The following is a 15,170-nucleotide window of genomic DNA, read 5'->3' on the forward strand; positions in this document are numbered from 1 at the left end:
AATAAAATAAAATCCATTTTTATTATTTTAAAACCTGTTATAAACTATTTCCGTTGGTGTACTCTCTGTATAGATAACGAAGGTATAAATAGTAAAATAAGATGAAAATAAAAGTATAGGATTAAAATATTATTTTAACCTAAAATGTATTTGCCTTCAAAAAGTGAAAAAGAGGAGGGAAAAGAAATATATATATATATATTAGTTAGCACAAAAGAGTAGGGCAGTTGGAGGTTTGAAGCCAAACAGGCGATTAGAATGTCATCGTTTTCTTTCACTACTCCATATTATTCCTCTCTGCAAATCCTTCTTTCCGATCGCAGCTTCAACCAAGCAACCACATCCGTCCTTCTGAATCGGAATCTCTTTCCGATTTCATCAAAATTTTTGAGAATTTCTTCACGCAGACACAGGTTTCACGCAAACTCTGTTCGCTCAGGTGCTGAAACTGAAGAACCTCGAGCTCAGCATCCGCCCGAAAGTAATGCAGTTTCGAGCAATGGAAGCAAGCTTTCTACAAGTTTTCTATCTTATCTCTGTCCTTTGCTCAAGATTTTCGCTGTGAGTAAATTGTAAATATATATATATATATATATATATATATATATATATATATATATATATATATATATATATATATATATATATATAAACTTGCGCATTTACATGCTTTTCAATTAGCGTTTCCGACGAAGCTGACTTGATTAATTGTCATTGATATCCACCGAAAGAGTCTAAGAACTGTCGCGTGTTACTTCTAATCTTCATTTCATTTCTTCGCCCATAGAACAGGATCCTTCTCTCTCATTTCATTTAACTTTACCTTCTCATGTTAATAATCTTCATCTTCATTTTTTTTTGAATTGTAGGGAGGAGATCCTTCGAGAGAGAGGAATTTTACTTTGGAGGCAATAATTTTTCGCTCTTTACTCTCTGGATTGTTTTTTTCGTTCAATGCGTTTCCTTATTTTTGTGTTTCGCCGGTATTTTTACAATCATTGTTGTTATCTTCTTTTCATAGTTACTTCTACCATACGTAATTTCTTTCTGGAACATATTGTAGACTGATACAGATCTTGTTATGGTTCTAAGATTATATATTATATCAATGCAAATAAATAGAACTGACAGCTTTACACGGTAGACCTACGACTACTTTGTGACTGTTTATTACTTAATCGCACAGAGATGTCAGACTGATATACTCACATAGGATTAACTAGATGTAGCCTATCCGTTCTTCAATATTATTCTAACATGCCTACATTATGTTCTGTCATTGGAATCCCAAGCTTTCCCAAACGCTTTAGATTCTAGCATCACCAACAATTTAACCTAATAACTGCTAATATTTTTCTGGTCAGGACAATAGCATCACTAACAATTTAACCTAATAACTGCTAATATTTTTCTGGTCAGGACAATGTTAATATTTTTTTCACCTTTTTATTTGTTGCTACACGCGTTTTCCTGCATTGCTCAATCATGCTACTCTGAATAGCTTGCTAGTATCCTTCTATGACATCTCTCATCTTGTTGCTATAGAGCAGGTAGCCACATCTTCCTTATCTACATTGGCTAGGCTTCCATGGGGCTCAAGAACGTTGTCGGATAGTTCTCAAAGCAATAGGAATATTAATTTGGAGCCTCTGTTGCCTTTGCAACTCTATGAATTTGGTAATGTCTGTTTTTAACTTTGCAGTTATCTTATGTCGGAAGCCAAAATAATATTACCTTCTGATATCTCAGGGTTTAATTTTTATGGAATTCAATGTTGATAGAAAGCAGAGATTATATTGAATAAAATATATTTTACTCAAGAAGGAGGATGATTTTTGTGAAGTTTACAAGGAAGATATCCAGAGTCAAAGTGGCTTTATGAATTGGTTACAATAAGGAATGCAGTTTTGAAATATACTGTCGTGGAATTTTTGAAAGAAGTTGTGTTGTACGCTACTCCAAGTTTTCTCCGGAGCAGTTAATCTTAGCTATTTGAATAGCAGTATTTACAAGTTTTCTCATTTCAAATCTTACTTGTCGGCAGAGGCATGCCCCTTTTGCAGGAGGGTTCGAGAGGCCTTAACTGAACTGGATCTTTTAGTAGAGGTATGAAATAAAATTGGTCGACTTAGTTTTTGTTGCATCAATATCTCATGGCTAAATTTTAATAACATTTGAGCTGTTAACTTTATTGCCATTTCTAGTCCGTTTTAAACTGCTTTAAATCACCCTGATATCTACAAAAGATTTATTCCATGCAAATGGATTTGATTTAGCTTTGATTTTGACTGTTTTCTTTGAATATCGAGTTGATCTCAAGCTTTTATTTGACTTCAATGGATCGAAAAGATACATAAAAACTGGTTTTGATTGCTTCCTGTAGCTCAATGACTAAATTTTTTCTGTATCAAGTTTCTCTATTCCACTTCTTACAACCAGCCTTCTGATTGCTTTTACTTCTAAAAGAAATTCCTTAATTCCTATCATTGATGTTGTATATGTTATGTGTGACCATCTGATACAATCTAATTTGAGAAGGTTAAGTGGCTGCGTATGTTCTTTTCTATACTGCCATCAGTTTTATAATGGTCTATCATATTATTCGACTGAGGATAAACATTCAGGAAGTTTTTGGAAGTTGCATTTTAGCTAGTTTTCTCCATTAGAAGGAACGAATTTCATCTTTCGAGGTACTCCATCTAAACTGTCTTATAGAAAGAATGAAATTTAATTGACTTCAATATTGATCCCTGTTAACTTCGGCCAAACTATGACTTTTTGTTTGCTTCGAATGTTTAGTCCACTTAATGCTTTGCATCAAACTATTAACTGAATGTATTAGCTGTTCAAAACTTGCCGGCATATTATGCAGGTTTATCCTTGTCCTAAGGGTTCTATTAGACATCGGGACATAGTTAAGAAATGTGGTGGCAAAGAGCAGTACGTGGTTCTTTCTATTTAGTCCATATTTCAGTTTATTCAAGATCATTTTAAGGTGCCATAAAGAATGAATGGAGTCTGATAAAAGGTGTATTAATTTGTCAAATATAAAAATTAATCAGTTGTGTTTTTCTTTCCGACCTACAAATGTACAGTTTGAAAGAAACCACCTTTAATCTGTCAAATGGCCAAAGGATTACTTGTAAGCCCAAATGCCTTTGAAGTCACGAGTTTAATTATAGCAGCCACCTACTAGGGTTTTAGCATTGCTACGAGTTCTCTAATACTGAGCATTGCATGGCGAAGCAATTGTCCCATTTGACTAGTTCATGTATTGTTGGCTTTGACAACAGTTATAAAATATAGTTTTTTTATTAAAAAAAAAACATTTTATTAGTTTGTGGTTTGGAGTTATATGCCAAGGACATTTTCTGTTAATAATTTTGTTAGCTTCTGTTAGCCGGGATTCATATTTCTAAATAATAAGATTCTTTAATGAAAATAGATTTTGTAAATATATATATCTTTTTTGGGTTTATTATGAAAAAGAAAAATGGTTTTGCAAGGTAATCTTGTAGATTGAGACTTTTTAGATAAGGTGCTTTGGAAGAAGGGTTTTGGTTGTAAATGGAGAGGTCGGATCATTGGCTAGGTGGTCTTCAGCCGCTTGTCTCTTAGAATCTTATAAGGATCTTTCTCTGTTGACCTTGTTAAAGGTGTAGCATCAACCAGAGGGGAAGTATATGACTGACCCTTAGGGAGAGGCTGGAGTAAAGATGAATTGACTCCTAGGATGATAGGTGCACAATTTTAATTGGAACCTTAATGTCTGCCAAGAAATGCTTTTGGGATGCTTGGTTCAAGATCATTCATATGATCAAAGAAAAAACTAAGTTCAGTGAGTTTTTTCATTTATGCTCGAGAATATAGAGCAACTACTAATGTGCACAATTTCAATAGGCAGGTGGAAATGTTTTGGAGAATGTGGTAAGGCCTTGATTTAGGACTTCCAGTTAGAATGATATAGAAGAATTTTCAGGTAAAAAATAAGGACTGCTATGAAATCGCTTTTAGCTAATTTTTTGGCTTATGCTAATGCTTTTGCAATTATACACCTTTTTAATAAGAAGAAATGGTTCCATTATACCACTTCATTTACCAATCTTAGCCAACAAAATATACACCTTTTTGTGAGGTCCTTCAATTGTGGAGGCATGGTTTTATTCTGCGACTTTATTTTGGATTTTAACCAACCATAAAATAGCATAAGAAGTAATGACATGCTTTTATTTCTCTAAACATATGTCACTTCATCTTCTCAATTAAGACTTGTAAATGCAGGTTTCCTTTTCTTATTGATCCAAATACCAGTACTTCAATGTATGAAAGTGGTAAGTGATTAAGCCTCCTATTGTTATAGTATCCACATTCCCCAACTTTTCTAATGCTTTATTGCTTTAATTCACGTTTTTTGTTGTGATCGTTCATGTTTTGCATGTGTAGAATAGTGTATATCAACTCATGCGTTCTGAAACGCAAGTATCCTCCAATTGAGATACAAAATCTTTCATCCAATTTTCTTCTTATCTTTCACTTTCCTTGGCCAGCTTCCGTGCTATTTGATTATTCTATTACATGCATGTGTTCTATATTTTGCTTATAGGTGATATCGTGAAATACCTCTTTCATCAGTATGGAAATGGTAGAAACCCCTCAACGGGGCTTTTAGAAAGGTAACTGGACGTCTTAACCTTTTTGTTATTGAGATTCTTATAGTTGTTTGGGAGAACAAGTTTGAAAGCTGTTTGACTTGTTAATTTTGGTAATTGTTTATGTTCTTAATTCTTTCATTTTTTCTCACTGGTCTATCAAAATAATAATAATAATAATAATGGTAATTATGTTCTTAATTACCGGTACTAATGTGATCTTACCGACACTAATGCATTGGATCCAAATACAGTAGTTAAGCATGTTGTTTGAGATAGAGTAGTGCTAGTTAGGGAAGTACGTGGCTCCCTTCATAACATGCAAAACCATTTTAGCTGTACTACCTGCGGCGTTCTTCCTTTTTTTTTTTTTTTCCTTCTTTTTTTTGGTGTTGTGTACATAGCAGCATGAATCGAATCAAACATTTCCCAGCTGCAAGAGGTTGCTGTGTGGCTCTTTTTAGCTCTAAAAATAAACAGCGTCGTAAACCCATGTTAATTCTCACAATCTTTAACATGCATCAGAAAGAAAGAGTTATCTGATATCACGGATGTTTTGTGCGGTGTGCAGACCTATAATCTTTTCCTCCTGCTTCGGCTTCTGCTTCTTCTTTCCTTCGTGATCTAAATATTTGTTTTATGTAGTACATTGTTTACGGGGTGGATGCCAACAATTCTTAGGGCTGGTAGAGGAATGACATTGTGGGGAAAGGCCTCGACAGACCCACCGCCAAAAAAGTTGGAACTTTTCTCATACGAAAACAATCCGGTACAGTGATGAGCTATCCTCCCTATATTACACATGCCTGTGGTGTGTTTATCTCACCTTTTCAATTTCATTTATAACCTCAGTTAAAGACTAGGCTGCTGAGATAACCGTCATTAGCAGCTAAATTACTCTGCTTTGATTGTTCTTGTATGTCAGTTTGCTTAATCTGGTGGTCTGTTATTAGTAGTTAGGGTCTGTTAGGTCGGAAGTTTGCAACCAAATAGCAGTTGGTTTTTGGGTTAGTACACTGCCTAAATATGCCCCGAGTCTCCAGATAAGCAGCACGATAATTTTCCATTCTAAGAATGTGAATGGATCAATGCGTGCTGACAATTATTAGGAGTGTGAACTTTAGTATTTTGTTATACTTCTGATGTATTGAGGTAAAATAAATATTGCTCATCCTTCCAGTATGCTCGAATTGTGCGCGAGGCATTATGTGAGTTGGAGCTTCCTTACATCCTTCATAACGTGGGAGAAGGATCTCTACGGACAAAGCTACTTCTTGACGTCTCCGGATCAAAAGAGGTTCGCTACTGACTGCACAACCCACATTACTGTTTACTATGATAATTATGGATTTATGGTTCCGTCTGAATGAATTTCTGCATGCTCTTGAGGTCATGTTATTTACTACAGTATTATTTACTATGGTAGTTTTCTTTCCCATGTGTTGTCAACCTCAGCCTCAACTTCAAACTTTTTCTTCCAAGTTTCAACTACCCTTTTTTTGCAACCCCGAGAGACTTTATTTGTCGTAAAGCTAGTCGATCATTTACTAGCTTGGAAATTCCCTGTTCTGCATAAGAAATTCCTTTAAACCTCCATTTATGTTGTATTCCAACCAGTTTTCTTTGAAACCGAAAAAATCCATTTGCACCCCTTTTTTTGGGGGTGTAGAAATCATTTCCCACTGCCTCGAATTCCTCCTCCTCTTCCAACGATATGAACACAACCCTCCAGAGGCCTCTTTCACACTTTCGTAATCAATTTTTATGGGCATGGGTGGCGGATTTTTTTTTTATGGAAAACCGAGATTGCTTGGTCATAAAAATTTCCACGAAGAGTACACATGTATTTCAGTAAACATGAATTTTTCATTGAGACATTTGAACAGCTACAAGCTTAGTAACATCCTATTAAAAAACATGGCAACATATCATACCATTTCACTCAATTTGAGCAAACTCATTCTTTCTCCACCCACCTACTATCAAGCTTTTCTTTTTTAATATCTGGTTCTGCTTATCCGTAGGAACCGACACTGCCTCCGTGTTTGAAATCTTCAGTTCACCCACTGTGTTGCAGTTTCATCCCCAAGCATAACCGAACTTTCTTTGAAACCTAAAAACCAATTAAAGGATAAGTGAAGGGTAAAAATATAACTTTTTGAAAACAATTAGAAACAATTAGAAATTAAACTCAAACTTCAAGAGTAAAAATGTAACATTTTGAAACCGAGGCACCAAATGAAAATTAAACACAAAATTTGAAGGTAAAAATGTAACTTTTTGAAGCCTAGGAACCAAATAGAGATTAAACTCAAACATCAACGATAAAAATGTAATCTTTCGATACCTTTCATTTTGAAACCTAGGAACCAAATAGAAATTGAACTTAAATCTAAAAGTTAAAAAATGTAACTTTTTGAAACTTATGATGAAAATTAAACTCAAACTTCAAGGGTAGAAAAAGTAATTGCAAGAAAACTAGAGGACAAAAAGAGAATTTTTCGTTAAAAATATAAAAGAATGTAAAAAAATGCATGGTTAAGGAGAGATGATAAAAGTGTTAATGAGATTTACAGAATCGGCGGATCCAGATGGATCAATCAAGATAATCCTTGTTATGGGGAGCCTTCTGTTGGATTTCTTGTTGATCTTGTGTTGTATGATTTATGTGTTACATTTATTCCTATCGTTTATGTACATTGCACATTGACTGTTATCTCTCCCTTGTCTACACACTATTAATTAAATATCGAAATCCTAAATATCAGGTACCCTACTTTATTGATCCCAATACTGGTATTGAAACTGGCAACTACAAGCAGATTTTGTCTCATATATTCCAGACGTATTCTGCAGCTACCCTATAGTCTTGATGTCTGATACCATTAAATTTTTTACCCATGAAGCAACAGAAGACTTTGTTAAACATGCTTTTAAGGCTGTAGGATACTCTTTTATAAACTAAGGTATTCACTGTATCCTAAAATTAATATCCTAAGTCCCTATTGATGAATATGTCTAATGTATTATTATGTTACATAACCAACAAAAGAGCTTAGATGCTAGATGGACCAATATCTCCAATCAGATCCCCTATCAACCAAGGAGTTATGAGGGTGAAAATGTAGAGGCAAGGAATTAAGAGCTTAGATGCTAGATGGACCAATATCTCCAATCAGATCCCCTATCAACCAAGGAGTTCTGAGGGTGAAAATGTAGAGGCAAGGAATTAAGAGCTTAGATGCTAGATGGACCAATATCTCCAATCAGATCCCCTATCAACCAAGGAATTATCATATCCTAAGTCCCTATTGATGAATATGTCTAATGTATTATTATGTTACATAATCAACAAAAGAGCTTAGATGCTAGATGGACCAATATCTCCAATCAGATCCCCTATCAACCAAGGAATTATGAGGGTGAAAATATAGAGGCGAGGCATACTTGCTCCTAATGTTATGATCAGTTCATAATATAATTTATTGAAACATTACATTATTTTCAATATTAAAATTACTTGTTTGACGAGCTCGTCATGAGCCGAGTGCCAATGTTGCCAAGGCTAGATGATTGCGCCTCACCTCAACAAATTTCTGATGAAATTGCTGAAATTTTCCAGCCTTGATTGCTTCTCGGATTGATCGAAAGAATCCTAGATAATGATGAGTGTTATGTCTGCAATAAGGTGAGAATTATTACTGTGAGAATGAAGATTGAGACAACTAAGTATATTTCAGGTAGTGAAATGTTCATACAACTCCTGCAGTATCTGAGCCAGCATTTCATAGACATTTAGCAAGTGATTTGAATAGTTAACACAAAAATTTGTCAGGGGCCATCCAACATTTTATCAGAGGGGTTTCCTTATATGTCTGTCTGTCTATATATATATATTAACAAAAGTGATATTTAGACAAAACTAGTTTGATTGACAAACGACAATTACAAAATGCTCTTCTAGGGGCCAGAGAACTCACAATAATATTACAAAAAGGATCATAAAGTCTGCATTAATAGTGATGATTATTAAACCCAAACTTAGTCACAAGCTACAAAAATTTAGGCTTACTAAAACCATAAACCAACGTAGCCTTAAATGTTTAGGTTCCATAAAATATTAAAAATATGTATTTCCAGCTTCCACAGGGTGGAGACGAAATCCAACCAAAAGTCAAAACAAGACGCATGCTTCATGCAACTCTTGGTCAAATTGAGGTACACTTAAGTTGGTCAAGCAACTTGATCTAAAAGATTGAAAAACTATACCTGGAAGTCCAAGCCCACAGATCATGCGGGGCATTTCCTCTGGTAAAACATCCTGTGCAAGGAATGAAAGAATTGCAAGTAGTACATTTCCTTTTCGCTTACAAAACACATGCGGGAAAATGTGTAATAAAAGTGGACATGAGGCAACACAGCTTTGGATAGAGCTACTTAGAATACAGAGAGTGAAGATAGAAAAGAAAGGATACGGAAAGTGACGCAGAGAAGGAGAGAGAAGCAAAGGGATATGGATACGGAAAGTGACGCAGAGAAGGAGAGAGAAGCAAAGGGATATGGATGTAATGAGAATCACAGTGAAGTTGCCTTTTTGTTTGTCTTTGAAAAAAAATTCATCAAGGGCCATGAACGTAAAGAGAATAGAAAAAACTTCAAAAAAAAAAAAAAAAAAAACCAAACTCCGACAGATTGTTAACAGAGGACCACACAAACAAATCCAACTTGCTACTCTTAAGCTTCAAAGTTCAACTCATCAACTAGTATGGTTCACATGCAAAACATCCACGTTCTCAGTTGGTGCAGAAAAAGGATGGCAATGTTCCAAAAGACAAACCTGACAGCATTACAAGCAAAATCCTTACTGTAATGGCATCAAGAAGGGCAGGACGCTCATCCGTGCTCTCTCCAAGCCCAAAACCTCCAATCCAGTAACCTACCAAAAATTGTTTGTTCAAACTGAGAAATCAGAATAAGCGGCCGGAAACTATGATAGAAATGATCAATTTAACTGAACAAAATGCAACGGGAAAACAATCATTCCTTACATGCTAGATAGGGTCGAGGAACACAAATATTGACATTCTGTTCAAAATTTTATTTGTTATGTTAATGGCTATTAAGAACTTTGATAGTCTAGACAAATTCTGCAAGAAGCTAGAAATTGATATAACACAAAATTAGCTCTACAGCAATTAATTCTTGAACTAATTACCACTGTTTCACCTTATATACAAAGAACAAGTTATTGAACCTGATACATAACGCTTAACCACCTCCGCAGCACATCTTTGACGTTCTTCTACATCATTGCCTCCAACAATAGCTCCAAAAACAGCTCCACCTGTCTTCATTATAATAATAAGTTACTTGTTTCAAATCACTCTTGACATGATTGGGAAAAGAAAAAAATATAAAAAGGACCAAACCTACACATAAAGACTAAATACTATCACTACACCATGAGTCATGACAGCATTCCCATATTGCTTTTATATTAATGAGTCAACAACAGCCATATGACTCATGACTTAGATACACTCTAAAAATCTTAAGAATATCTCTTCATAAGAAAAATTTATATACAACCTATAAATTCTGCTGCATGTATATGGCCCAATACTCTTGATTTGAGGGCATTTTGAAAGCTATTAAAATGATACTCTGGAAGCACTGAACAGCTATCTCATGCCATAATACCCAGAAACAACAAAGCTATTAAAATGTTTCATTTGTGCATTTGTTAACAACCACTTCTAAAATACTAGTGGGAAACCACAATCCAATCGTTACCCATAGGCACCTAGTCTAGGGAACTTTAGGCACCTAACCCTTTTACACGTGAGAATCTATACCTAAAATATGCAAGTAAAAGCCTGTCCAATCAATCACTGTAGTATTTAGATTTTGGAAAATCTCTGATGATCACCTACCATGAACAAGTGTTTAAAGAAATCCACCAAACTTTTTCACAACATTCTTATCTGATAGAATTATGTCATTTCTATCAATTTAAAAGGGACCAGAATTCCCCTCCTTTGGTCAGCTTGCTCTGAAAATTTTGGCCTACTTTCTGCTCGTTCATGAATTTTCCCTATAGAATTGCACAACCAGATGCTTTTTGACTGCTGCTTTTCCCAACTTATTTTCTCTCTATGGGCCTAGCCACTTGTTGAAGTTTAAAACACACAACACACTACGAAAGAGCAATTATGTACTGCTTATCTAAATGCTTAGAAATAATGCTCATTGACCTACATTTCTCAACATTACACATCTAGCAGAGTTCAAATCCAGACAAGATGCTGATATATAAAAGGGGCATCCTAGCGTTCTTACTGAGTTCATTGTGATGCATTCATCCAGCCATTTCACAGTTCGATCCACTGATGTTTTATTCCTTTTATCTGAAACCCACGATGGTACTTCATCAGCCAAGGAGGCCCAAATGTCTGGTTTCATGCACGAAATCATTTCAATTTACGCAACAGGTCTAATCTACAATTACAAAGCGAACTTAGAAACTAGTTTTCCAAATTATATACTAAAGATGGATAGCCAAAGTTGATGCAACAAGTAGTGAGATTCCATTACCGAACGATGACCCCTAGTAGTCTCAAAAGATGCTCCAAACTTATTGGTAGCATCACATTTTGGAAGGCACTGAACAGAATCCCTTGCTACAGCTGCAAATCCATATTCATGTAAACCAAGTAAATGCTATAGCCCTCCAATACTTGATATTGTTTTTGATGAATGACCTTCTATGCTATGATTTAAATGATAAAAAAGTCAATGTGACTAACATCAAACCAATATCAATTAAAAACAACTATCTTCATGTTATACTTGAAATATTTTTTTTCTACCGGACTTGTTTGTTAACTACACAGTGAAGGACAGCCAATTTTTTAATACAAGATGGAATCATGAAAATCTAAGCCGATATTTTGGATGAGAACTGTAACAGGAGCATAAAGTGCCTAAAGAAAAACAGCCACCAACATCGAGAACGACGTAGAGAATCAATTAATGTACCTACTACCTGTACAAAAATGAACTCATCTGATAAATCTAAAGAGAGAACTAAATTTTCATTACAGCATGTCATCTAAAAGTTAAAAATTTATTTATGTACGGAAGTTGAATCGAGGACCAAAGATAGATAAAAGCAATGGATTCCACAAATTTATTGACTGTTCTTTCACGCATACAAATGATTATAAATAAAAAAATCCATAGATAAGCTGTGTAAGAAGAGCCTAGAGCATAAATCGCAACATCATAAATTAGTCGTTGCATCATTAACTCAGCCGTTCAGATAGTTAAGAATCACAGCGACATAATTATCATTCCAACTTCCATGATTACACGCTCTACATCCATCGCCAGTAATCGTCCTTTCCTATGACATATTCCCCTAGAAAAATCCAAAAGGTACCGCGCGATTATTTCCAAGTACGAACTTCTTATCTCATGCTTTAGCCAGTCCTATTCTCATGATTGTAGAATAGTTTCTAGTCCAGGAATCGTCCTCGCAGACAAACAATCTTAAGCTAGACGAGAACGAATAAATGAAAAGAAAATCCATGCAACAAAGTAGAGAGAGACACTCCAATTAAGAAACACAGTGAACGCGAATGAAGTGAGTGATCAGTACATCGAACGCAAATCGAATTAAATGAAACGATTGAATGCAGCTGAAGGCGTAGGGATTGTGTAGAATACTTACAAGTGAAGAGGACTGAATTGGAGGAGGTGAGAATCAGGCGAAGGGAGAGAGGGAAGAAGATCAGGAGAGCTGAAATTAGGCAGTCCTTTGCGAGTAGAGAGAAGTAACGCGGGAGTCTCCATGGCGGAAGCGCAGTGGACGAGCTGTAGAAATCCGGTGCGCGCCTTGCCGTTGCCCCATGCCTTCACCGCGAATTTCATTCTCTCTAAATAGAGACAAAAGCTTTGGCGCTCAATTCTGTTTGAAATGTTGAACTCCTTTTATATATGGACGCCACTTTTCAGCCACTTCAGCCCTCGCCTCCCCTTCTCCAACCATTTTTGGCAAGTCCCTTTTATTTTCGTTTTTCTTAAAACGTTGTAATAAAATAAAAAAAAATAAAAAAAAAAAGAAACAAAACTATTTTAATTGTTATTAGTTTTCTTTTATACATTAATCTTCCATCCTCCAACTCAAAAATAAATAAATCTTAATCAACCAAGATAAAATTTAAAATATTATTTTAGAGCCGGTTAAATCATTTTTACAGGTGTTTAAAAATCATAAAAAAATAATTTTGAGAAGATCCTTTTCGTCTATTTAGTAAATAATAATAATAAATTAAATTAGAGAACAAAAAAAAAAAAAAGTTAAGTAGTAGGATGAACATGCACGTGTTTTACAACAAGAGATGTCTATGGGTGGGAATGGGGAACACTACCTATTTCATTTTTCATTGGGCGAAATTCTCAATTTATTTTTGTAGGAATTGGTTTCGGGTAATTTTCTTTTTATATTTATTATTCTTTAACAAATAGTTATTTTAAAGATTTTTCATTTTTTAATATAATCTTTATTAAAAAAAATTCATAAAACAAAATATATGTACCATTTTCTAGGCGTCATTTTTTTTTAATTTAAATTTTAACATCACAACATACTATTTTATAATTCAAAAACATTTACCGTCTTTACTTTAAATATTAAAATTAAAATCTTAAAATTAACTTCTTTACTTTATATATATATATTTAATATATTAAAAATATATTTATATTAGGTAGGACAGGGATGAAACGAAAAAATTGGGCACGAAAAAAAAAATTCTCACTTCCTCTCCTATTCTTAATCTAAATGGAGAATCGAGACTCCAGCTTCCAGCTAAAATAGAATGGTGTTACATCTGAAAGAGGCAGCGAGTGGTAAGTGCAAAGCAAGAGAATGCTTTTGGATGATTGATTTATTTTGAAGCAACAACCAAAGACGCATTATTAGTGTCACCAAATCTCCAACCACACCACGTTTCCGTCTTCCAACATAGCTATCATGAGAAACAACATTTCCAACTGGTAAGTACCCCGCCAGATATTACAAATACAATTATTTCACTTTCATTCCATGATATTACTACTTGGGCGAGAAATATTTAAGTTGAAGCCTAGTCTTGATTCACAGAAACAAAGATTGAGTAGAAAAAGAAAAAACTGCCCAGCAGGTCCACCAACTGTTGTGGACTTTTCTACCAAACCAACAGCCTCCTAACCATCTTGTCACCATCAAATTTGGAGCTCTCTTCTTTGCTTCAACTTTACTTTTGCAATTCTTTCACTGCAGCTTTGCGTTCTCATAAATGTCTGGGATCTCTGCTGCACTTTGTGAAGAATTTGAAACTCATTTCACTCCCTCTTCCATCGTCTGAATGTTAATGTAATTCGTCCATAAATTTTCAGAAAAAGCTTCAACAACAACATTCAACAATGAGCATGAGGTCCAGACCTCCACTCTCCATTAACCTTAAGCTCATTCTTCTTCTCTTCTTCTTCCTTTCCATCTTCATGTTAGTAATTAGATCAGGTTTACAATCTTCCCAGAATAGGCCGTCGCCCGTTGCACAAACCCATGTATCCAATTTGACAGAAGAACCAGCATGCCCATCTCTTCCCTTCACTCCAAGTTGCACAAAGACCCCGCCTTCTCTGGCCAACGCTCTCATCCATTACGCAACCACCAACATAACCCCTCAACAAACCCTCAAGGAGATCTCTGTGTCCGCCAGAGTCCTGGAAAGAAAGTCACCCTGCAACTTCTTGGTCTTCGGTTTGGGCCATGACAGCCTAATGTGGACAGCTCTCAACCATGGAGGTCGCACGGTTTTCCTTGAAGAAGACAAGGCCTGGATCGATCAAATACAGGAGCGGGTGCCCTCCTTGGAGGCTTATAACGTGCAGTACGACACCAAGGTCCATCAAGCCGAAGAGCTTATGAAGATGGGAATGGAAGAAGAGTGCAAGACTGTGGGAGACCCCAGATTTTCCAAATGTCAACTTGCGCTCAAAGGCTTTCCAACCGAGATTTATGACATGGAATGGGACTTGATAATGGTGGATGCTCCAACAGGCTACTTCAATGAGGCGCCCGGAAGGATGAGTGCCATCTACACGGCTGGCCTCATGGCTAGGAACAGACAGGAGGGTGACACCGATGTGTTCGTTCATGATGTGGACAGAGTGGTTGAGGACAAATTCTCTATGGCTTTTCTCTGCGAAGGATATCTCAGGAAACAAGAGGGCAGGATTAGGCACTTCACCATTCCAAGTCATAGGACTCGTGGGAGCAGACCTTTCTGCCCGTAGAGACCACCTTTCTTTCAAATTTCACTTCGGATTATTAGTATTATGATATCTGTCAAAGAGCGTGTTGTTCTTCTCATACAAAACCATTTTGATTTTATTATTGCATACAAAACAATTTCAAATCTGAGTTGCTTATGGGTTCAGTGATGATTTAACATGTTCATATAAAAGACTAGA

At 35.6% G+C, this 15,170-nt stretch overlaps 2 protein-coding genes and 1 pseudogene across 5 annotated transcripts; 2 read left to right on the forward strand and 1 right to left on the reverse strand.

Annotated features, from left to right (window-relative positions):
- The first annotated feature begins 205 nt into the window (after positions 1–205).
- LOC111808485 (Thioredoxin family protein) lies at positions 206–8,180 on the forward strand. Of its 3 annotated transcripts, none has more exons than XR_015411479.1 (11): positions 206–561; positions 870–908; positions 1,551–1,677; positions 2,045–2,106; positions 2,873–2,940; positions 4,282–4,331; positions 4,604–4,673; positions 5,295–5,418; positions 5,830–5,946; positions 7,418–7,633; positions 7,938–8,180. XR_015411479.1 is itself a non-coding variant. In XM_023694487.2 (10 exons), the coding sequence occupies exons 1-10, from the start codon at positions 259–261 to the stop codon at positions 7,514–7,516; spliced, it is 1,059 nt and encodes a 352-aa protein (XP_023550255.2). In that variant the 5' UTR covers positions 206–258; the 3' UTR covers positions 7,517–7,664. The 3 variants fall into 3 exon arrangements, 1 of the variants encoding a protein (XP_023550255.2); XR_002817084.2 differs by having other exon boundaries at positions 7,418–7,615; positions 7,702–8,032; XM_023694487.2 differs by lacking the exon at positions 7,938–8,180 and having other exon boundaries at positions 7,418–7,664.
- A 59-nt stretch (positions 8,181–8,239) lies between these two features.
- On the reverse strand, positions 8,240–12,681 carry LOC111808486 (uncharacterized; annotated as a pseudogene). Its single transcript, XR_015411480.1, has 7 exons — positions 12,382–12,681; positions 11,244–11,418; positions 10,989–11,147; positions 9,904–9,997; positions 9,515–9,585; positions 8,919–8,970; positions 8,240–8,327 (listed from the first exon to the last, which is right to left on the reverse strand). The product of XR_015411480.1 is annotated as an uncharacterized LOC111808486 (transcript).
- Positions 12,682–13,989: 1,308 nt separating this feature from the next.
- LOC111808645 (glucuronoxylan 4-O-methyltransferase 3-like) lies at positions 13,990–15,136 on the forward strand. The gene has a single exon (XM_023694760.2). It carries the CDS (start codon positions 14,118–14,120, stop codon positions 14,991–14,993), a length of 876 nt encoding a protein of 291 aa, XP_023550528.1. The 5' UTR covers positions 13,990–14,117; the 3' UTR covers positions 14,994–15,136.
- The last annotated feature ends 34 nt before the right edge of the window (positions 15,137–15,170 follow it).

This window comes from Cucurbita pepo, chromosome 13 (genome assembly GCF_057944985.1).
Source record: "Cucurbita pepo subsp. pepo isolate OVF chromosome 13, ASM5794498v1, whole genome shotgun sequence".
In the NCBI taxonomy this organism is placed as follows: Eukaryota; Viridiplantae; Streptophyta; class Magnoliopsida; order Cucurbitales; family Cucurbitaceae; genus Cucurbita; species Cucurbita pepo.

Excerpts from the sequence above, each read along its gene's own strand:
- LOC111808485 (XM_023694487.2), top strand. The coding sequence starts at position 259 with ATGTCATCGTTTTCTTTCACTACTCCATATTATTCCTCTCTGCAAATC. Across the intron at positions 1,678-2,044 it reads TTTGCAACTCTATGAATTTG|AGGCATGCCCCTTTTGCAGG; the intron begins GTAATGTCTGTT and ends ACTTGTCGGCAG. Across the intron at positions 2,107-2,872 it reads AACTGGATCTTTTAGTAGAG|GTTTATCCTTGTCCTAAGGG; the intron begins GTATGAAATAAA and ends CATATTATGCAG.
- LOC111808645 (XM_023694760.2), top strand. The coding sequence starts at position 14,118 with ATGAGCATGAGGTCCAGACCTCCACTCTCCATTAACCTTAAGCTCATT.